Source organism: Macaca thibetana, chromosome 1 (assembly GCF_024542745.1).
Source record: "Macaca thibetana thibetana isolate TM-01 chromosome 1, ASM2454274v1, whole genome shotgun sequence".
NCBI lineage: Eukaryota > Metazoa > Chordata > Mammalia > Primates > Cercopithecidae > Macaca > Macaca thibetana.
This window is the reverse complement of record NC_065578.1, coordinates 127,656,685-127,678,621: the sequence shown is the minus strand read 5'-3', so window position 1 is coordinate 127,678,621 and position 21,937 is coordinate 127,656,685. Positions and strand designations below refer to the sequence as shown.

The 21,937-nt window shown below is 45.1% G+C and overlaps 2 protein-coding genes and 1 non-coding gene across 3 annotated transcripts in view; 1 reads left to right on the top strand and 2 right to left on the bottom strand.

The window, feature by feature from the left end:
* Positions 1-21,937, top strand: part of DPM3 (dolichyl-phosphate mannosyltransferase subunit 3, regulatory) — a 45,275-nt gene that overhangs the window by 20,370 nt on the left and 2,968 nt on the right. The gene's annotated exons all lie outside the window — the stretch shown is intronic.
* Positions 15,553-16,171, bottom strand: LOC126935092 (non-histone chromosomal protein HMG-17-like). Its single transcript, XM_050756275.1, has one exon. The coding sequence runs from the start codon at positions 16,026-16,028 to the stop codon at positions 15,738-15,740; it is 291 nt and encodes a 96-aa protein (XP_050612232.1). The 5' UTR covers positions 16,029-16,171; the 3' UTR covers positions 15,553-15,737.
* On the bottom strand, positions 21,186-21,247 carry LOC126945039 (U7 small nuclear RNA). The gene has a single exon (XR_007722275.1). It is a non-coding gene; the product is annotated as a U7 small nuclear RNA (small nuclear RNA).

Genomic DNA, 21,937 nt, shown 5'->3' with positions numbered 1-21,937 from the left:
AATAAAAGTTAAATCAATTTTATGGTAAGTCCTTACTTTCTGTTCTATCAGAGTAACAGCGTGACTGTAACCACACTTGGAGATAACATCAGAAGTCTAAATTTGAGGCCTTATGTTGCAATAAGGCCTGAGCCAAATGGCCCTCACGGTCTGTGAGGAGCCCTTCTCTGAGAGCTCCTCATTTTTTTTTTTCTTAAGATGGAGTCTCCCTCTGTCTCCCAGGCTGGAGTGTAGTGGTGCAATCTCGGCTCACCGCAACCTCCACCTCCTGAGTTCAAGCAATTCTCCTACCTCAGCCTCCCGAGTAGCTGGGATTACAGGCATGCACCATCACACCCGGCTAATTTTTGTATTTTTAGTAGAGACGGGGTTTCGCCATGTTGGCCAGGCTGATCTCAAACTCTTGACCTCAGGTGATCCACGTGCCTTGGCCTCCCAAAGTGCTGGGATTACAGGCGTGAGCCACCACACCTAGCTGAGAACGCCTCTTATATCAGGTAAGTTGGGAGAGAAGAGCCAGCAAATGTTACCCTATCCATTTTAGGAAGAGGCTGCACTGTCAGGAGGGACTGGAGGGCAGGATTCCTGTCCATAGAGGCCCAGATCCTACAGAAATAAACCCTTGCACATTCCCCTTTTCTGGGTTAAGCATTACCATGGGGGCTGGGTGTGTTGGCTCATACCTGTAATCCCACTACTCTGGGAGGCCGAGGCGGGCGGATCACCTGAGGTCAGGAGTTTGAGACAAGCCTGGCCAACATGGTGAAACCCTGTCTCTACCTACAATGCAAAAATTAGCTGGGTGTGGTGGTACATACCTGTAATCCCAGTTATTTGGGAGGTTGAGGGAGGTGAATCGCTTGAACCCAGGACGTGGAGGTTGCAGCAAACCGAGATTGCACCACTGCACTCCAGCTTGGGCTACAGAGGAAGACTCCGTCTCAAAAGAGAAAAAAAAAAAAAAAAAAAAAAGAGTTACCATGGGGCCTCAGGATTTTTCAAGGGAATTACTGAAACCGAGGTATGTGTATGTCTGTGTGTGAGGGTACTAGGAGTGACACCCCAGGGAGACCCCTCCTTTCTGTTTTCAGCCTCCAGTCCCGGGGGAAAGAGCCCACTTCTTGAAATCAGACAGACTTAATTTCTAGTTTTGGCTCTGACACTTACCAAGCGAGGGTCCTTGGGCAAGGTGAGTGATCCCTCTGCACATTAAGTTCCTTAACTGTAAAATGGGGATAATAATACTTACCTCAGTGTGTGGTAATGTGGATTTTAATTAAATAACAATGCAGAAGAGCCTAGCATTGCACTTGACATACTAGGCATTTGACAAATGTTATTTCTTCCCTTTGTGATGACAACCACCACCTTTAATTGAACATTTACCACTTGACAGTCACTGTACTCGTGCTTTACAGATATTCTCAATTTTAACCCTTCCACCAACCTTATAAGAGCAACATTCTTGGTTAATTTTATGCATCAAGTTGGCTGTCACAGTGCAGTGACAGAATGTGGTCACACATTCTTTTGGATATTTCAGTGACAGTGTTTTTGGATGAGATTAGTATTTAAGGCTGAGTGAGGTGGCTCATACCTATAATCCCAGCACTTTGGGAGGCATGGGTGGGTGGATCACCTGAGGCTGGAAGTTTGAGACCAGCCTGGCCAACATGGTAAAACCCCATCTCTACTAAAAATACAAAAATTAGCCAGGCATGGGCCAGGCACAGTGGCTCACTCCTGTAATCCCAGCACTTTGAGAGGCTGAGGCAGGAGGATCACGAGGTTAGGAGATCAAAACCATCCTGGCTAACACGGTGAAACCCCATCTCTACTAAAAATACAAAAAATTAGCTGGGCGTGGTGGTGAGCACCTATAGTCGCAGCTACTCGGGAGGCTGAGGCAGGAGAATGGCATGAACCCGGGAGGCAGAGCTTGCAGTGAGCTGAAATCGCACCACTGCACTCCAGCCTTGGCGACAGAGCGAGACTCTGTCTAAAAAAAAAAAAAAAAAAAAAAAAAGGGGAGAGCGAGAGATTAGTATTTAAATATTTAAATTGGTAGGGTTTAGGTAAAGCAGATTGCCCTCCATGATGTGGTTGGGTCTCATCCAGTCAGTTGAAGGTTCAAACAGAACAAAAGTCTGATCTTCCCTGAGCAAGAGGAAGTTTAGAAGCACAGAGCGTCGAGACTTGAACTGTACCTTGACTCTTCTCTGGGTCTTCAGTCTGCCCACAGCCCTGCAGATCTTGGATTTACCAGCCTCCATAATCGTGCAAAACAATTCCTTTTTTTTTGCAGAGATGGGGTCTCACTCTCACTTAGGTTTGAACGCAGTGGCACTGTTATAGGTCATGCAGCCTCACACTTCTGAGCTCAAGTGATCCTCTCATCTCAGCCTCCTGACTAGCTGAGACTACAGGCAAGCACCACCAGGTCCAGCTAATTTTTTATTTTTTGTAGAGACGGAGTCTTGCTATGTTGCCCAGGCTGGTCTCAAACTCCTAGGCTCAAGTGATCCTCCCACCTCGGTCTCCCAAAGTGCTGAGATTACAGGAGTGAGCAACTGTGCCTCTCTCTCTCTCTTTCTCTTGCCATATACATATATATGGAAAGAGAGAGAGTTTCTGAGGGGCAGCACCAGGATCACACACACCCACCCTATTGGTTCTGATCATCTGGAGAACCCTTGTCTAATACACCCTGTTTCAGTAAAATGAAATGGGGTAAAATGAAAGAAAGTCTAATCTGCTCAAGATTATACACAACTGATAAATGAAGGCAGAATTGGAGTTCACATTCAGATCCATCTGTGCCCACCATGTTGCTTAACCAACATGACTACAGTGCATGGTTACAACATACCATCTGGCTCCTGCCACCTCTCTGACATTGCCTCCTTGCTCTCTTCCCCACACTCACTCCATCCTGCCCCCAGCCTCTGAATGTCCCCTGTGCCAGGCATGTTTCCACCTCACAGCCTTTGCACTTGCTGTTCCTGTGCCTGAAATGCTTTCTCAGCAGATATCTACACTTCTCTCTTCTGTATGTCATTCAGGTCTCTGTGCAAATGTCTCCTTCTCAGACAGGCCTTTCTAATAATGCTATATGACATGACACAGTACAGCCTGTCACCCTCTAGCCCCTTACCTTGCTATACTTTTCTTCATAGTACTTTTCACTACTTGGTGAATATATGTTATTTTTATTTTTAGTAGAGATGAGATCAATGTTGCCCAGGCTGACGTTGAACTCTGGCCTCAAGTGATCCTCCTGCCTTGGGCTCCCAAAGTGCTGGGATTACAGGTATGAGCCACTGGGCAGGTTTAGTTGGTATATTAAATACTTTATTTTTGTCTTGTCTGTCTCCCATCACTAGAGTATAAGCTTCATTGAAGGCAGAGAATTTGTCTATTTTGTCCACGAGAATGCCATTTGGCATAGAGTAGCTGTTCAACAAATGTTTATTAAAAGAAGAACCAAGGGCCAGGTGCCGTGGCTCACTCCTGTAATCCCAGCACTTTGGGAGGCTGAGGCGGGCAGATCACCTGAGGTCGAGAGTTCAAGACCAGCCTGACCAACACGGAGACGCCCCCTCTCTACTAAAAATACAAAATTAGCCAGGCATGGTGGCACATGCCTGTAATCCCAGCTAGTCAGAGGGCTGAGGCAGGAGAATCGCTTGAACCTGGGAGGCGGAGGTTGTGGTGAGCCAAGATCGTGCCATTGTACTCCAGCCTGGGCAACAAGAACAAAGCTCCATCTCAAAAAAAGAGAAGGAGAAGAGGAAGGGGAAGGGGAAGGGGAAGGAGAGAACCCCACTGGCAACATACCACTCTTGTACTTTGAGCTCTTTGTTGAAACTCAACTTCTACCCTGCATCAGCTCCAAATTGCTGAATCCTCAGAATGATCCAGATGTTTTTCTCAGCCACTCAGACCTGTTGCTGAGTCTGTCCACCTTCAGGCTATCATCTTTTCCCATCTTGGTCTCTTGTAGCTTATCTTCTCTAGGAAACCCAGACTCACCCAGCCCCTTCTCCACTACTCCCCTTTTAAAAGTTTGTCTGTAATTTTGTAAGTACTTGTTTTTGTTAATTACATGTGCTTTTGTCCTGTTGCCCTATGGAACTGTGGGTGCCCTGAGGGCAGGGATGAAGTCAACACAACCTGACTACCTGAAACCTTCCCCAAGGACCTAGTAATTAACTTGACACCTGTGGACATCCAGAAATCCCTACTGCTTGACAGGTACACAAGGGGGTTGCTCATCCCTCTAAGGGGTGGGGCCACTATTGGAGGGACCAACTGTTCACCAACACAAAGACTTTTTTTTTTTTTGAGACGGAGTCTCGCTCTGTCGCCCAGGCTGGAGTGCAGTGGCGCGATCTCGGCTCACTGCAAGCTACGCCTCCCGGGTTCACACCATTCTCCTGCCTCAGCCTCCGGAGTAGCGGGGACTACAGGCGCCCGCCACCTCGCCCGGCTAATTTTTTTTGTATTTTTAGTAGAGACGGGGTTTCACCATGTTAGCCAGGATGGTCTCGATCTCCTGACCTCGTGATCCGCCCGCCTCGGCCTCCCAAAGTGCTGGAATTATCGGCGTGAGCCACCGCGCCTGGCAGTTTTATTTGTTCTTATTGGATAGATGGTCCCCAACTTCTAATGGTTCAATATATGATTTCTCAATTTTACAATAGCGTGAAAGTGACATTCATTCGATAGAAACCCCAACTTGAGTACTCATATGGCCATTCTGTTCTCACTTTCAGCATAGTATTCAATAAATCAATAATTTATTATAAAATAGGCTTTGTGTTAGATGATTTTGCCCAACTGTAGGCTAATGTAAGTGTTTTGAGCATGTTTGAGGTAGGCTAGTCCAAGCTGTATGTTTAGTGGTTTAGGTGTCTTAAACTCATTTCAACTTACAGTATTTTCAACTTATGATGGACTTATGGGGGTGTAGCCCCATCAGAAGTCAGTTGAGAAGCATTTGTATAATAAAGTGTCAACATGTTGGAAGATTGGCATCACTTGGTAAGTCAATATGAATATCTTCAAATATTACAAAATTACACAAGAGTAAGGGATCTATGCAAAGTTCAAGAGAAACCAATGAATCGTAATATAACAGAGTATGAAAAGTCCATTGATACAGTTTTATTTATTTATTTATACTTATTTAAAATTGTGGCCAGGCGTGGTGGCTCATGCCTGTAATCCCAGCACTTTGGGAGGCCGAGGCAGGCAGATCATTTGAAGTCAGGAGTTCGAAACCAGCCCGGCCAACATGGTGAAACCCCATCTCTACTAAAAATACAAAAATTAGGCGGACATGGTGGTGGGCGCCTGTTTTCCCAGCGACTTGGTTGGGAGGTTGAGGCAGGAGAATTGCTTGAGCCTGGGAGGTGGAATTTGCAGTGAATAGAGATCATGCCACTGCACTCCAGCCTCGGCGACAGAGAGACTGTCTCAAAAAAAAAAAAAAAAAAAAAAAAACCTTTTCTTTTTAATTTTTGTGGGTACATAGTGGGTGTATATATTTATGAGGTACATGAGATATCTTGGTGTAGGCATGCAAAGTGTAATAATCACATCGTGGAAAATTAGGTATCCATTCCCTCAAACATTTATCCTTTGTGTTACAAACAATCCAATTATTGTCTTTTAGTTATTTTTAAATGTACAATTAAATTATTATTAACTATAATCCCCCTGTTGTGCTATTAACTACAAGGTCTTATTCATTCTAGCTATTTTTTGTACCCATTAACCATCCCTACACCTCCCTACTATCCTTCCCAGACTCTGATAACCATCTTTCTATTCTCCGTCTCCATGAGTTCAATTGTTTTTATTTTATTTTTATTTTTGTTTGTGTTTTTTTACTTTATTTTATTTTATTAAAAAAAATTTTTTTTGAGACGGAGTCTCACTCTGTCGCCCTGGCTGGAGTGCAGTGGCGCGATCTTGGCTCACTGCAACCTCCCAGGTTCAAGTGATTCTTCTGCCTCAGCCTCCCGAGTAGCTGGGACTACAGGTGCGTGCCACCACACCTCGCTAATTTTTTATATTTTTAGTAGAGATGGGGTTTCACTGTGTTAGCCAGGATGGTCTTGATCTCTTGACCTCGTGATCTGCCCATCTCAGCCTCCCAAAGTGCTGGGATTACAGGTGTGAGCCATTGTGCCTGGCCTATTTTTTATTTTTTATTTATTTTTTGAGACAGAGTTTCGCTCTTATCGCCCAGGCTGGAGTGCAATGGCATGATTTTGGGTCACTGCAACCTCCGGCTCCTAGGTTCAAGTGATTCTCCTGCCTCAGCCTCCTGTGTAGCTAGTATTACAGGCGCCTGCCACCATGCCCAGCTAACATTTGTATTTTTAGTAGAGATGGGGTTTTACCATGTTGGCCAGGCTGGTCTTGAACTCCTGACCTCAGGTGATCCACCCACTTCAGCCTCCCAAAGTGCTGGGATTACGGGCATGAGCCACTGCCCCCAGTCTGTTTTGATTTTAAGAACCCACAAATAAGTGAGAACATGTGATGTTTGTCTTTCTGTGCCTGGCTTATTATATCACTTAACATAATGACCTCCAGTTCCATCCATGTTGTTGCAAATGACAGAATTTAATTCTTTTTTATGGCTGAATAGTACTCCATTGTGTATATGTGCCACATTTTTCTTATCCATTCATCTGCTGATGGACACTTATGTTGCTTCCAAATCTTGACTATTGTGAACAGTGCTGCAACGAACATGCGGGTGCAGGTATCTCTTTGATATACTGATTTCCTTTCTCTTTTGGTATACACCCAGCAGTGGGATTACTGGATTACATGGTAGCTCTATATTTAGTTTTTTTGAGGCATCTGTAAACTCTGCTTGCACTAATTTACATTCCCACCAACAGTGTAGGAGGGTTCACTTTCCTCCACATCCTTGCCAGTATTGATTATTACTTGTCTTTTGGATACAAGCCATTTTAACTGGGGCAAGATGATATTCCATTGTAGTTTTTATGTGCAGTTCTCTGATGATCAATGATGTTGAGCACCTTTCCATATGTCTGTTTGCCATTTGTATGTCTTCTTTTGAGAAATGTCTATTCAAATCTTATGCCCATTTTATTTTATTTTATTTTATTTTATTTTTTTTGAGACGGAGTCTCGCTCTGTCGCCCAGGCTGGAGTGCAGTGGCCGGATCTCAGCTCACTGCAAGCTCCGCCTCCCAGGTTCACGCCATTCTCCTGCCTCAGCCTCCCGAGTAGCTGGGACTACAGGCGCCCGCCACCTCGCCCGGCTAGTTTTTTGTATTTTTTAGTAGAGACGGGGTTTCACCGTGTTAGCCAGGATAGTCTCGATCTCCTGACCTCGTGATCCACCCGTCTCGGCCTCCCAAAGTGCTGGGATTACAGGCTTGAGCCACCGCGCCCGGCCTTATGCCCATTTTAAAAATCAGATTATTAGATTTTTTTTCCTAAAGAGTTGTTTAAGCTCCTTATATATTCTGGTTATTAATCCCTTATCAGATGAGTAGTTAGCAAATATTTTCTTCCATTCTGTGGGTTGTCTCTTCACTTTGTTGTTATTTCCTTTGTTGTGCTTTTTAACTTGATGTGATCTCATTTGTCCATTTTTGCTTTAGTTGCCTGTTCTTATGGTATATTGCTCAAGAAATTTTTGCCCAGACCAGTGTCCTGGAGTTTCCTCAATGTTTTCTTGTAGCAGTTTCATAGTTTGAGGTCTTAGATTTAAGTCTTTAATCCATTTTGATTAGATTTTTGTATGTGGTGAGAGACAGGTCAAGTTTCATCCATTTGTTTTCCTGTGCAACCTGCCTCCCTTGTTTCATTCTTCTGCATATGAATATCTAGTTATCCCAGCACCATTTATTAAAAAGAATGTTTTTTCCCCAATGTCAAAAATGAGTTCACTGTAGGTGTGTGAATTTGTTTCCAGGTTCTCTGTTCTGCCATTGATCTATGTGTTTGTTTTTATACCAGTACCATACTGTTTTGCATACTATAGTTCTGTAGTATAATTTGAAATCTCGTAATGTATTCCTCCAGTTTTGTTCTTTTTGTTCAAGATAGCTTTGGCTGTCCTGGGTCTTTTGTGATTCCATACAACCTTTAGGATTGTTTTGTCTATTTTCGTGAAGAATGTCGTTAGTATTTTGATAGGGATTTTGTCGAATCTGTAGATTGCTTTGGGTAATATAGACATTTTAACAATATTGATTTTTCCAATCCACGAACTTGGAATATCTTTCTATATTTTTGTGTCTTCTTCAATTTCTTTCATCAGTGTTTTATGCTTTTTCTTTTCTTTTCTTTTCTTTTTTTTTTTTTTTTGAGACGGAGTCTCGCTCTGTCACCCAGGCTGGAGTGCAGTGGCGCGATCTCGGCTCACTGCAAGCTCCGCCTCCCGGGTTTACGCCATTCTCCTGCCTCAGCCTCCCGAGTAGCTGGGACTACAGGCGCATGCCACCTTGCCCGGCTAAGTTTTTTTGTATTTTTAGTAGAGACGGGGTTTCACTGTGTTAGCCAGGATGGTCTCGATCTCCTGACCTCGTGATCCGCCCGTCTCGGCCTCCCAAAGTGCTGGGATTACAGGCTTGAGCCACCGCGCCCGGCCATGCTTTTTCTTTCTCATTTATTTATTTATTTATTTTTGAGATGGAGTCTCACACTGTTGCCCAGGCTGGAGTGCAGTGGCATGATCTTCTCTCACTGCAACCTCTGCCTCCTAGGTTCAAGCGATTCTCCTGCCTCAGGTTTCCGAGTAGCTGGGACTACAGGTGCACACCATCACACCCGGCTCATTTTTGCATTTTTAGTAGAGACAGGGTCTCAGCATGTTTGCCAGGCTGCTCTTGAACTCCTGGCCTCAGGTGAATCACCTGCCTCGGCCTCCCAAAGTGCTGGGATTACAGGCATGAACCACTGTGCCTAGCCTTTCTTTCTTATTTATTTATTTTTGTAGAGATGGGGTCTCACTATGTTGCCCAGACTGGTCTCAAACAATCCTTAAACAAAGCTCAAGCAATCCTCCCACTTTGGCCTCCCAGAGTGCTGGCATTATAGGCATGAGCCACAGCTCCCAGCCTCATCAGTGTTTTATAGTTTTCATTGTAGAGATCTTTCACTTCTTTGGCTAAGTTAATTCTGAGATATTTAACTTTATTAGTGGCTATTGTACATGGGATTACTTTCTTGATTTCTGTTTCGGATTGTTAACTGTTGTCTTAGAGAAATGCTACTGATTTTTGTATGTTCACTTTGTATCCTGCAACTTTACTGAATTTGTTTATCAGTTCTAACGTTTTTTGTGTGTGTGAAGTCCAGGTTTTTCCAAATATAAGATCATATCACCCGCAAACAAGGATAATTTGACTTCTTCCTTTCCAGTTTGGATGCTCTTCATTTCTTTCTCTTGTCTGATTGCTCTAGCTAAAACTTGCAGTACTATACTGAATAACAGTGGTCAAAGTGGGCATCCTTGTCATGTTCTAGATCTAAGAGGAAAGGCTTTCAGTCTCTCTGCAGTCAGTATTTTACTAGCTATGGGTCTGTCATATATGGCATTTAATATGTTGACGTATGTTCCTTCTATATTCATTTTTTGAGGGTTTTTATCATGAAGCGATGTTGAACTTTATCAAATGTTTTCTTAGCATCAATTGAAATGACCATATGGTTTTTGTACTTCATTCTGTTGATATGATGCTTCACATTGATTGATTTGCATAAGTTGAACCATCTTTGCATCCCCGGGATAAATCCCACCTGGTCATGATGAATGGTCTTTTTTTTTAATCTGTTTTTTTTGTTTTGTTTTGTTTTGTTTTGTTTTAAATTTTCTTTTGGGACGGAGTCTTGCTCTGTCCTCCGGGCTGGAGTGCAGTAGCCAGATCTCAGCTCACTGCAAGCTCCGCCTCCCAGGTTTATGCCATTCTCCTGCCTCAGCCTCCCGTGTAGCTGGGACTACAGGCGCCCCGCCACCTCGCCCAGCTAGTTTTTTGTATTTTTTAGTAGAGACGGGGTTTCACCGTGTTAGCCAGGATGGTCTCCATCTCCTGACCTCGTGATCTGCCCGTCTCGGCCTCCCAAAGTGCTGGGATTACAGGCTTGAGCCATCACGCCCGGCCTGTTTTTTTTTTTTTTTTTTTTTTTTTTGAGACAGAGTCTCGCTCTGTCACCCAGGTTGGGGTGCAGTGGCGCAATCTCAGCTCACTGCAAGCTCCGCCTCCCGGATTCACGCCATTCTCCTGCCTCAGCCTCCCGAGTAGCTGGGACTACAGGCTCCCGCCACAAAGCCTGGCTAATTTTTTTGTATTTTTAGTACAGACAGGGTTTCACTGTATTAGCCGGGATGGTCTCCATCTCCTGACCTCGTGATCCGCCTACCTCAGCCTTCCAAAGTGCTGGGATTACAGGCATAACCCACCGCGCCCGGCCAATGAATGATCTTTTTAATGAATTATTGAATTTTCTTTGCTAGTATTTTGCTAAGAATTTTTGCATCAATATTTATGAGAGATATTGGTCTGTAGTTTTCTTTTCTTCATGTGTCTTTGTCTGGTTTTGGTATCAGGAATATCTGCCTTGTATAATGAATTTGGAAGTATTCCCTCCTCCTCTATATTTTGGAACAGTTTGAGTAGGAGTGGTATTAGTTATTCTTTAAATTTTTTTTTTCTTTTTTGAGATAGAGTTTTACGCCGGGCGCAGTGGCTCACACCTGTAATCCCAGCACTTTGGGAGGCTGAGGCAGGTAGATCACCTGAGGTCGGGAGTTCGAGACCAGCCTGACCAACGTGGAGGAACCACATCTCTATTCAAAATACAAAATTAGTTAGGGATGGTGGCTCATGCCTGTAATCCCAGCTACTCGGCAGGCTGAGGTGGGAGAAATCGTTTGAACCTGGGAGGCAGAGGTTGCAGTGAGCAGAGATTGGGCCATTGCACTCCAGCCTGAGAGCAACAAGAGCGAAACTCTATCTCAAAAAACAAACAAAAAAAAAAACAAGAGAGTCTCACTCTGTTACCCAGGCTGGAGTGCAATGGCGTGATCTTGGCTCACTGCAACCTCCATCTCCTGGGTTCAAGTGATTCTTCTGCTTCAACCTCCTGAGTAGCTGGGATCCACGCCTGGCTAACTTTTTATTTTTTGTATTTTTAAAAAATATTTATTTATTTACTTTTGAGACAGAGTCTCTCTCTGCCGCCCAGGCTGGAGTGCAGTGGTGCAATCTTGACTCACTGCAACCTCCACCTCCCAGGTTTAAGTGACTCTCCTGCCTCAGCCTCCCAAGTAGCTGGGACTACAGCTGGGTAAATTTTTTTTTGAGATAGAGTCTCACTGTGTCGCCCAGGCTGGAGTGCAGTTGCGCGATCTTGGCTCACTGCAACCTCTGCTGCCGGGGTTCAAGTGATTCTCCTGCCTCAGCCTTCCGAGTAGCTGGGATTACAGGCGCCTGCCACCACACCAGACTAATTTTTTTGTTTTGTTTTGTTTTTTGAGACAGAGTTTTGCTCTTGTTGCCCAGACTGGGGTGCAATGGCACGATCTCAGCTCACTGCACCCTCTGCCTCCCGGGTTCAAGCAATTCTCCTGCCTCAGCCTCCTGAGTAGCTGGGAATACAGGCATGTGTCATCATGCCCAGCTAATTTTGTATTTTTAGTAGAGACAGAGTTTCTCCATGTTGGTCAGGCTGGTCTCAAACTCCCGACCTCAGGTGATCTGCCTGCCTTGGCCTCCCAAAGTGCTGGGATTACAGGCGTGAGCCACCGTGCCGGGCCTAATTTTTGTATTTTTAGTAGAGATGGGGTTTCAGCTTGTTGGCCAGGCTGGTCTTGAACTCCTGACCTCACGTGATCCACCTGCCTTGGCCTCCCAAAGTGCTGGGATTACAGCTGTGACCCACCACGCCTGGCCTCTTTTTTTTTTTTTTTTTGAGACGGACTCTCGCTCTGTCGCCCAAGCTGGAGTGCAGTGGCATGATCTTCACTCACTGCAACCTCCGCCTCCCGGGTTCAAGTGATTCTCCTGCCTCAGACTCCTGAGCAGCTGGGATTACAGGCACGCACCACCATACCTGGCTAATTTTTGTAATTTTAGTAGAGACAGGTTTCGCCATGTTGGCCAGGCAGCTCTGGAACTCCTGACCTCAAGTGATCCACCACCTTGGCTTGCCAGAGTGTTGGGATTACAGGCGTGAGCCCCTGTGCCTGGACTTTTTTTTTTTTTCTTTTTAAAAATATAGACAGGGTCTCTCTATGTTGTCTAGGTTGATCTCTAACTCCTGGGCTCTAGCGATCCTCCCACGTTGGTCTCCTAAGGTGCTGTGATTACAGTCATGAGCCACCATGCCCAGCCTACTGGGAGACTTTATTACAGCTTTGATCTCATGACTTGTTATTGCTCTATTTGGGTTTTGGATTTTTTCATGGTTCAATCCAGGTAGGTTAGATGTATCTAGGAATTTATCATTTTCTTCTGGATTTTGCAATTTATTGGCATATAGTTGCTCATAGTAGCCACTAGTGAGCCCTTGAATTTCTGCGGTATTAGATGCACTGTCCCCTTTTTAATCTATGCTTTTATTTATTTGGGTCTTTTCTTTTTCTTTTCTTAGTCTGGCTAAACGTTTGTCAATTTTGTTTATCTTTTTAAAAAAACAACTTTTTGTTCGTTGATCTTTTTTATTTTATTTATTTATTTATTTTTTGAGACAGAGTCACTCTGTCACCCAGGCTGGAGTGCAGTAGTGCGATCTCGGCTCACTGCAACCTCTGCCTCCCAGGTTCAAGTGATTTTCCTGCCTCAACGTCCCGAGTAGCTGGGATTACAGGCACCCGCCACCACACCCGGCTAATTTTTTGTATTTTTTGAAGAGATGGGTCTTCACTGTCTTGGCCAGACCGGTCTTGAACTCCTGACCTCAGGTGATCTGCCTGCCTGGACCTCCCAAAGTGCTGGGATTACAGGCATGAGCCACTGCGCCTGGCCTGATCTTTTTTATTTTATATTTTTATTTTTATTATTTCTTTTTTGAGCTGGAGTCTTGCTCTATTGCCCAGGATGGAGTGCAGTGGCACGATCTTTGGTCACTGCAAACCCTGCCTCCCAGGTTCAAATGATTCTTTTGCCTCAGCTTCCAGAGTAGCTGGGGTTACAGGTGCATGCCACCACGACCAGCTATTTTTTGTATTTTTAGTAGAGATGGGATTTTCTTCATTTCAAATTCATTTCTTTCTCCTTCCTTCCTTCCTTCCTTCTCTCTCTCTTTTTTTTTTTTTTTGACAGAGTCTTACTCTGTCGCCTGGGCTGGAGTGCAGTGGTGCAATCTCAGCTCACTACAATCTCTGCCTCCCAGGTTCAAGCAATTCTCCTGCCTCAGCCTGAGTAGCTGGGACTACAGGCGCATGCTGCCACACCCAGCTAATTTTTTGTATTTTAGTAGAGACAGGATTTCACTGTGTTGCCCAGGCTAGTCTCGAACTCCTGAGCTTAGACAATCTCCCCCGCTCGGCCTCCCAAAGTGCTAGGATTACAGGCGTGAGCCAATGTGCCCGGCCCAAATTCATTTATTTCTGATCCGAACCTTATTATTTATTTTCTTCTCCTAATTTTGGGTTCAGTTTGCTCTGCCTCTTCAAGTTCTTTAACATGTATCATTCGGTTATTTGGTTATTTTTCTTTCTTCTTTTTTTTTTTTTTTTTTTTTTTGAGACAGGGTCTCGCTCTGTTGCCCAGGCTGGAGTGCAGTGTCGAGAATCATGGCCAACAGCAGCCTCGATCTCTCAGGCTCAAGTGATCCTCCCACCTCAGCCTCCCAAGTAGCTGGGACTATAGGTGCACACCACCCCGTCCGGCTAATTTTTGTATTTTTGTAGAGGCAAAGTTTTGCCGTGTTGCCCAGGCTGTTTTTCCTCTTTTTTGATGTAGGCACTTATAGCTATAAATTTCCCTCTTAGTACTACTTTCACTGTATCCCACAGGTGTTAGTACGTTGTGTTTCCATTATCATTTGTTTCAAGACATTTTTCAATTTCCTTCTTAATTTCTTCATTGACCCACTGGTCATTCAGGAGCATATTGTTTAATTTCCATGTATTTGAATAGTTTCCAAAATTCCTTTTGTTATTGATTTCCAGTTTTATTCCACTGTGGTCAGAGAAGATGTTTGATATTATTTCAATTTTCTTTGAATTGAATGTTTTAAGACTTGTTTTGGGAGTAACATATGTTCTATCCTTGAGAATGATCCCTATGCTGAGGAGAAGAATGTGTGAGAAGTAGCCACTGGATGAAATGTTCTGTAAATATCTATTAGGTCCATTTGTTCTGTAGTGCAGATTAAGTCCGATGTTTCTTTGTTGATTTTCTGTCTGGGATGTCTGTCCAATGCTGAAAGTCAGGTGTTGAAGTCTCCAGCTGTTTATTCTTTTTTTTTTTTTTTTCCAAGCCAAACTGTATCCAGCTTTATTAAAGATACTTTGCATAAACCGTCATGGTATTTCAGGCAGGACGTGGGCAGACAATCGTTAACACTATACAACAACTTTCAAACTCCCTTCTTCAATGGACTACCAAACTCAGGAAGCCACTATAAAACCCAATGAAGTCTTCATCTGATGCTCTGAACAGGGAAAGTTTAGAGTGAGGGTTGACATTTCATATTTAGCATGTTGTTTAACAACTTTTCACAAGCCGACCCTGACTTTCAGGAAGTGAAATAAAAATGGCAGAACTTATCTGAAGATCCACAATCTAGAAACAGAACCACTACTTTTTTTTTTTTTTTGAGACACAGTCTTGCTCTGTTGTGCCCAGGCTGGAGTGCAGTGGCACAATCTCGGCTCACTGCAACCTTCGCCTCCCAGGTTCAAGAGATTCTCCTGCCTCAGTCTCCCAAGTAGCTGGGATTACAGGCATCCACCACCACACCCGGCTAATTTTTTGTATTTTTAGTAGAGAAGGGGTTTCACCCTATTGGCCAGGCTGGTCTTGAACTCTCGACCTCAGGTGATCTGCCCGCCTCAGCCTCCCAGAATGTTGGGATTACAGGCATGAGCCACCGCACCCGGCACCACTGCTGTTTTGACAGGTGCCATCTCAGTGACATCACTGGAAAGTCCAGATTGCCTGACACACTAGTAACCAATGATTGGAGGTCAGGTCTCAACAGATGTCTGGGCTTAAGGGAGTTAAATCTATGCTGAAAGAGGGAAAGGGATAAGAGGACATAAAAACAAATTTGTTTTTCCCTCCCACAAGGCTTTTGTGCCAAGGTGGCCATGTGTGTCAAAGTCAGGGAATCCCTCCTCCTGGGAGCCAAGAGGAAGTCTCTCAGAACTAGAGGGAAAAGATAATTTCCCCACATCAATCCAGCTTCAGAGATTCTATTAGTGACATTTGCTCCTTCTCCCAAAAACGACAATGAAGTGTTCTGTGTGCTAACAACATAGCTTTAAAAAAAAATCTGGGCCGAGCCCAGTGGCTCATGCCTGTAATCCCAACACTTTGGAAGGCCGAGGTGGGAGGATAACAAGCTCAGGAGTTTGAGACCAGCCTGAGCAACATGGTGAAACCCCGTCTCTAATAAAAATACAAAGATTTGCTGGGCGTGGTGGTGCGTGCCTGTAGTCTGAGCTACTCGGGAGGCTGAGGCAGGAGAATGGCGTGAACCCAGGAGACGTGAACCAGAAGTACACAGTTCTAAAAAATGCACACACTTCCCCTGGCATCTCCAGCACCTTCAGCTTTCTGTTCCTGGTCTGTTTTGGCATCTCCATTTTCTGCAGGGTTATTCTCCTCCTTGCCAGCATCAGCTTTTCCCTTTTTTTCTTTGGGTACCTTCTCTCCATTCTTTGCAGGGGTCTTTTTAGGCTTGGGCTCTGGCTTTGGAGGAGCAGGTTTAGCAGACAACCTCGTGGATCTTCTCTGTGGTTTGTCGTTCACCTTGGTTTTATCTCCTTTAGGATCCCCTTCAGCCTTTCCCTTGGGCATGGCGGTGGCAACAGCGGCGGAATGTAGGCGCTGGGTGCGCAGGCTTTGGTCGGTCCGGGGGGTCGTTCTTCTCTCTTCTTCTTCTATTCTTTAGCTCTAATAGTATTTGCTTTATATATACAGATGCTCCACTGTTGGCTGCATATATATTTATAACTATCATAACCCCTTGCTGAATTGACCCCTTTATCATTACATAATGAGCTTCTTTGTCTCTTCTTACAGTTTTTGTCTTGAAATTTCCTTTGTCAGATATAAGTATAGCTACTCCTGCTCTGCTTTACTTTCCATTGGCATGGAATATCTTTTCCCTTTATTTTCAGTCCTATATGTATCTTTACAGGCGAAGTGCCCAACACAAATACTTTTATTTATTTGAGAGAGTCTTGCTCTGTCACCCAGGCTGGAATGGAGTGGTGCAACCTCGGCTCACTGCGACCTCCGCCTACCGGGTTCAAGCGATTCTCCCACCTCAGTCTCCCAAGTAGCTGTGATTACAGGTGCATGCCACTGTGCCCAGCTAATTTTTGTATTTTTAGTAGAGAGGGGGTTTTGCCATGTTGGCCAGGCTAGTCTTGAGCTTCTGAACACAAGTGATCTGCCCGCCTCAGCCTCCCAAAGTGCTGGGGTTACAGGCGTGGGCCACCTCGCCCAGCCCACAAATACTTTTAACGGGTCTTTAATCACTTGACCCTGGCCAGTTTTTCCAACCTCATCCCTGCCACTCCCCCCATGAAACATTCTTTGTCTCAGACACAGCCACAAAAGATTGCCCACCATGAACTTTCAGGCCTCGCATTCAAGCTGTTCCCTTGGCCTTACATGCCCCCTCCCCTCACCTAAACAACTCTTACTCATCTTTCCAGTATCAACTCAGGCTTCTGGGCCTCTTAGAAGCCTTCCCTCCAGATAGTCCTCTCCTTCTCTGTGTTCTGTTTAACTTTGCATATCCTTTTATCTTCAGTACAGAGGCTCTTAGATTAGGAATTTGTCTCCCAAATTGCTTCACTGGGTTCAAGCAATCCTCCTGCCTCAGGTTCTGGAGTAGCTAGAATTATAGGCGTGCTCTACTATGCCCAGCTAAAATATTTACATATATATACACACACATACATATATATACACACACACACACACACACATACACACACATATACATATATATATATATATAATGTATTTATTTTGAGACAGAGTCTTGCTCTATTGCCCAGGCTGGAGTGCAGTGGCATGATCTTGGCTCACTGCAACCTCTGCCTCCCGGGTTCAAATGATTCTCCTGCCTCAGCCTCCTCAGTAGCTGGGATTACAGGTGTGCACCACCACTCCCGGCTAACTTTTGCATTTTTAGTACAGATGGCGTTTCACCATGTTGGCCGGGCTGGTCTCGAACTCCTGACCTGGTGATCCACCTGCCTCAGCCTCCCAAAGTGCTGGGATTATAGGTGTGAGCTACCGTGCCTGTCCATTTTTAATATATTTTTGTATAGAGACCAGATCTCACTATGTTGTCCAGTCTGGTCTCAAACTCCTGGCCTCACGTGATCCTCCTGCCTTGTCCTCCCAAAATGCTGGGATTACAGGTATGAGCCAACATGCCCAGCAAAAGCCCAAGTTAAAAAAAAATTATTATTATTTTTTTTTACCATGACACAGCCTCAGGAGGTCCTGATGACATGTTCCCCAAAACCCCAATTTTTAACTCCCAAGCTGCTCTGCCTCTCATATCCTATTGTAATCACATGTACTTCATCCTGAGGTAGTAGTGGAAGGGTAATGATCTGCAGAGAGATTGAAGAGAAAGGAGTTGGACTGTAAGAATATTCTGTCTTTTGTCCAGTGCTATTCAAGGCCAAACACCCTGTGTCTGGCAGACTGGGTTCTCTGGAGTAGTTGTATTTCCTGGGACCAGGAAAGCTAGGTCAGTTTTTCTAGAGACCATCTAATGCCAAACTGTCCTCTCTCGCGCTCACTCATCTTACATTTATGGAAACCCGGCTACATTTCCCACACTGTGCTTGATCTTGGGGATACAATGGTCCTGGGGGCAGGATAGGCAGAGAAACAAAATCCGTGCAGCACAATATGGTTATTGCCATCTATAAAAGAGAGTTGATGAGAGCACAGACGAGGGAGATGGGGGCCAACCCTGCAGGACAGAATCAAGGCGCAGGAAGGCTGCCTGGGAGACATGATACTTGAGCTGAGCATTAGAGAAACATGCACCACATTTGCTTGCAGCATATTTAGAGTTTCACTTTTTACATTAAAATTGTTTTGGATTGGGCACGGTGGCTCACACCTATAATCCTAGCACTTTGGGAGGCCAAGGTGGGCCATTACAAGGTCAGGAGATCGAGACCATCCTGGCCAACATGGTGAAACCCTGTCTCTACTAAAAATACAAAAATTAGCTGGGCATGGTGGTGTGTGCCAGTAGTCCCAGCTACTCAGGAGGCTGAGGCAGGAGAATCGCTTGAACCAGGGAGTCGGAGGTTGCAGTGAGCCAAGGTCACGCCACTGCACTCCAGCATGGCGACAGAGTGAGACTCTGTCTCAAAAAAAAAAAAAAAAAATTGTTTTAATCCTCTGGGTCTTTGTTTTGGTATAAGATGTGAGGGTCAAATCTACCTTAATTTCTTTTCAAACGGTAAGCTAGTTGCAAATGCTTTTCAAACAATCCATCTTTCCTCACTCACTCGAGATGGTGCCTCTATCATATGCTACATTGGTATATATGCCTAATCTATTTTCTCATTTTATTCTGTTCCATCAATCTAGGGAACGAGGCGCTAGACTGCAGTGGTAAAGTATGCAGGCTCTGGAGGAAGATTGGCTGGGTTGTGCCTCAGTGTCCTCATTTGTGAAATGGAGATAGTAGTACCTATTTCTCTTTCTTTCTTTCTTTCTTTCTTTCTTTTTTTTTTTTTTTTTTTTTTTGAGATAGAGTCTCACTCTCTTGCCCATACTGGAGTCCAATGGCATGATCTTGGCTCACTGCAACTGCAACCTCCATCTCCCAGGTTTAAGCAATTCTCCTGCCTCAGCCTCCCGAGTAGCTGGGATTATAGGCGTCTGCCATCACACCTGGCTAATTTTGTATTTTCGGTGGAGACCTGGTTTTACCATGTCGGCCAGGCTGGTCTCCAACTCCTGACCTCAAGTGATCCACACGCCTCAGCCTCCCAAAGTGCTGGGATTACAGGTGTGAGCCACTGCGCCCGGCCAGTAGTACTTATTTCGTATGGTTGCTGTGAAGATTGACTGAGATAATGCACATAAAGCACTCATCACAGTGCCTGACACATAGGAATCATAGTGACATAGAGCTGACACATAGTGAATGTCAGCTGTTGTGATAAACCCTACCTGCCCATTCCTGTAGCAGCAACACAGTAGAATGAAAGTGCTAAGAATATAGTTTTGGGTACAATGGAACAGCTTTGCTGTTTACCATCTGCACAACCTTGAGCTAGTTACTTACCTTTTGCCCTTTCTGTGTCGTGGTTTCCTCATTCATACATGGGAATAGAAAAGTGGCTACTTCGTTTAGCTGGGCGCGGTGGCTCATGCCTGTAATCCCAGCACTTTGGGAGGCTGAGGCGGGCGAATCGCCTGAGGTCAGGAGTTTCAGACCAGCCTGGCCAGAGTGGTGAAACCCCGTCTCTACTGAAAATACAAAAATTAGCCAGGCATGGTGGCAGGCGCCTATAATCCCAGCTACTCGAAAAGCTGAGGCAGGAGAATCGCTTGAACTCGGGAGGCAGAGGTTGCAGTGAGCCGAGATTGTACCACTGCACTCCAGTCTGGGTGACAGAGTGAGGCTCTGCTCTGTCTCAAAAAAAAAACAAAAAAATCCCAAAACCAAAAAAATTTATAATGTATTATCTATCTTTATATGTGGTGGTGTAAGCCCCTAACATGTTCTGGGGAGTGGCAGTCTTTCAGGGCCAAGTCTACTGTGTGTGAATAAAATGGACTTCCAGGATCTGCATCTGCAGTGCTGGTGTCCAGCCCCTATAGTGCGCCAATATTTGAAAGTCATTGTGACCAGTGAGTCCTTGACTGAGAAACCAGAAAGATTTGGGGTAGAAATGGAGATGCAGCTAGGGCGTTGAAGTCGTATAGCAGGTTTTAAAAAATGTTTTTGGCCAGGGGCGGTGGCTCACTCCTGTAATCCCAGCACTTTGGGAGACCAAGGGGGCGAATTACCTGAGGTCAGGAGATTGAGACCAGCCTGGCCAACATGGTGAAACCCCGTTTCTGCTAAAAACACAAAAATTAGCCAGGCATGGTGGCGGGAGCCTGTAATCCCAGCTACTCGGGGGGCTGAGGCAGGAGAATTGCTTGAACCCGGGAGGTGGAGGTTGCAGTGAGCCAAGACCATGTCATTTGCACTCCAGCCTGGGCGACAAGAGCGAAACTCCGGCTCAAAAAAAAAAAAAAAAAAAAAGTTTGGGCTGGGCATGGTGGCTCACGCCTGTAATCCCAGCACTTTGGGAGTCCAAGGTATGAGGACAACAAGCTCAGGAGTTCAAGACCAGCCTGACCAACATGGTGAAACCCCGTCTCTAATAAAAATACAAACATTTGCTGGGTGTGGTGGTGTGTGCCTGTAGTCCCAGCTACTCTGGATGCTGAGGCAGGCTAATCGCTTGAACCTGGGAGGCGGAGGTTGCAGTGAGCCGAGATCACGCCACTGTACTCCAGGCTGGGCCACAGAACAAGACTCTGTCTCAAAAAAAAAAAAAAGTTTTTATTTATTTGAATTTTTACTTTAACAAAGGAATGTGTATAGTTTTTTTTTTTTTTTTTTTTTTTTTGAGACGGAGTCTCGCTCTGCTGCCCAGGCTGGAGTGCAGTGGCCAGATCTCGGCTCACTGCAAGCTCCACATCCCGGGTTCACGCCATTCTCCTGCCTCAGCCTCCCAAGTATCTGGGACTACAGGCGCCGCCACCTCGCCCGGCTAGTTTTTTGTATTTTTAGTAGAGACGGGGTTTCACCGTGTCAGCCAGGATGGTCTTGATCTCCTGACCTCATGATCCGCCTGTCTCGGCCTCCCAAAGTGCTGGGATTACAGGCTTGAGCCACCGCGCCCGGCCAAGAATGTGTATAGTTTTAAACGCCAACTAGTTCAACAAATTTTTGGGGGGTGGTGGGGCATTTTCAAGTGAAAACCGGAAAACCCGCTAAACAAATTCTGAAAGCTGTAACTTCAGTGGACGCGGTGGCTCACGACTGTAATAGCAGCACTTTGGGGGGGCTGAGGTGAATTGCTTGAGCCCAGGATTTTGAGACCAGCCTGGGCAACATAGGGAGATCCCGTCTACGTACACACACACACACACACACACACACACACACACACAGTAGCTGGGTGTGGTGGCCCACTTCTGTAGTCCTTGCTGCTCCAGAGTCTGAGGTGGGAGGATAGCTTGAGTCCAGGAGGTCGAGGCTGCAGTAAACGGTGTTCGCACCACTGCTCACCACCCTGGGCAACAGAGCAAGACCTTGTCTCAAAAAAAGAAAAAGAATAGGAAAAAAAAAAAAAAAGAGTTGTAACTCTACAAGGCTTTTAATGAAAAATAACCATCCCCTGCTCCTCTTCTCTAACCCTTACATATACAACCTACATATACAACCATGCTCCAGTTTCTACGCTACTTCTTCTGGTACTTACCTCTACATTTCTTCAACAACCCTCCGGCCTAGGCCTCCCAAAGTTCTGGGAACACAGCTCCACTGTGGCCGGCTCCAATTTTTAGTTAAATCAATACTTAGTGTTTACACTGTTACGGCTGTGAAAATTTTCTTCACAGCTGAGCCATTTGTGTTTGTGCTAAGACTGTGAATCTGTAAAAACTGCTTTTGTTAATTAACATCAAAGACATAAGGCTGAGAAACTTCA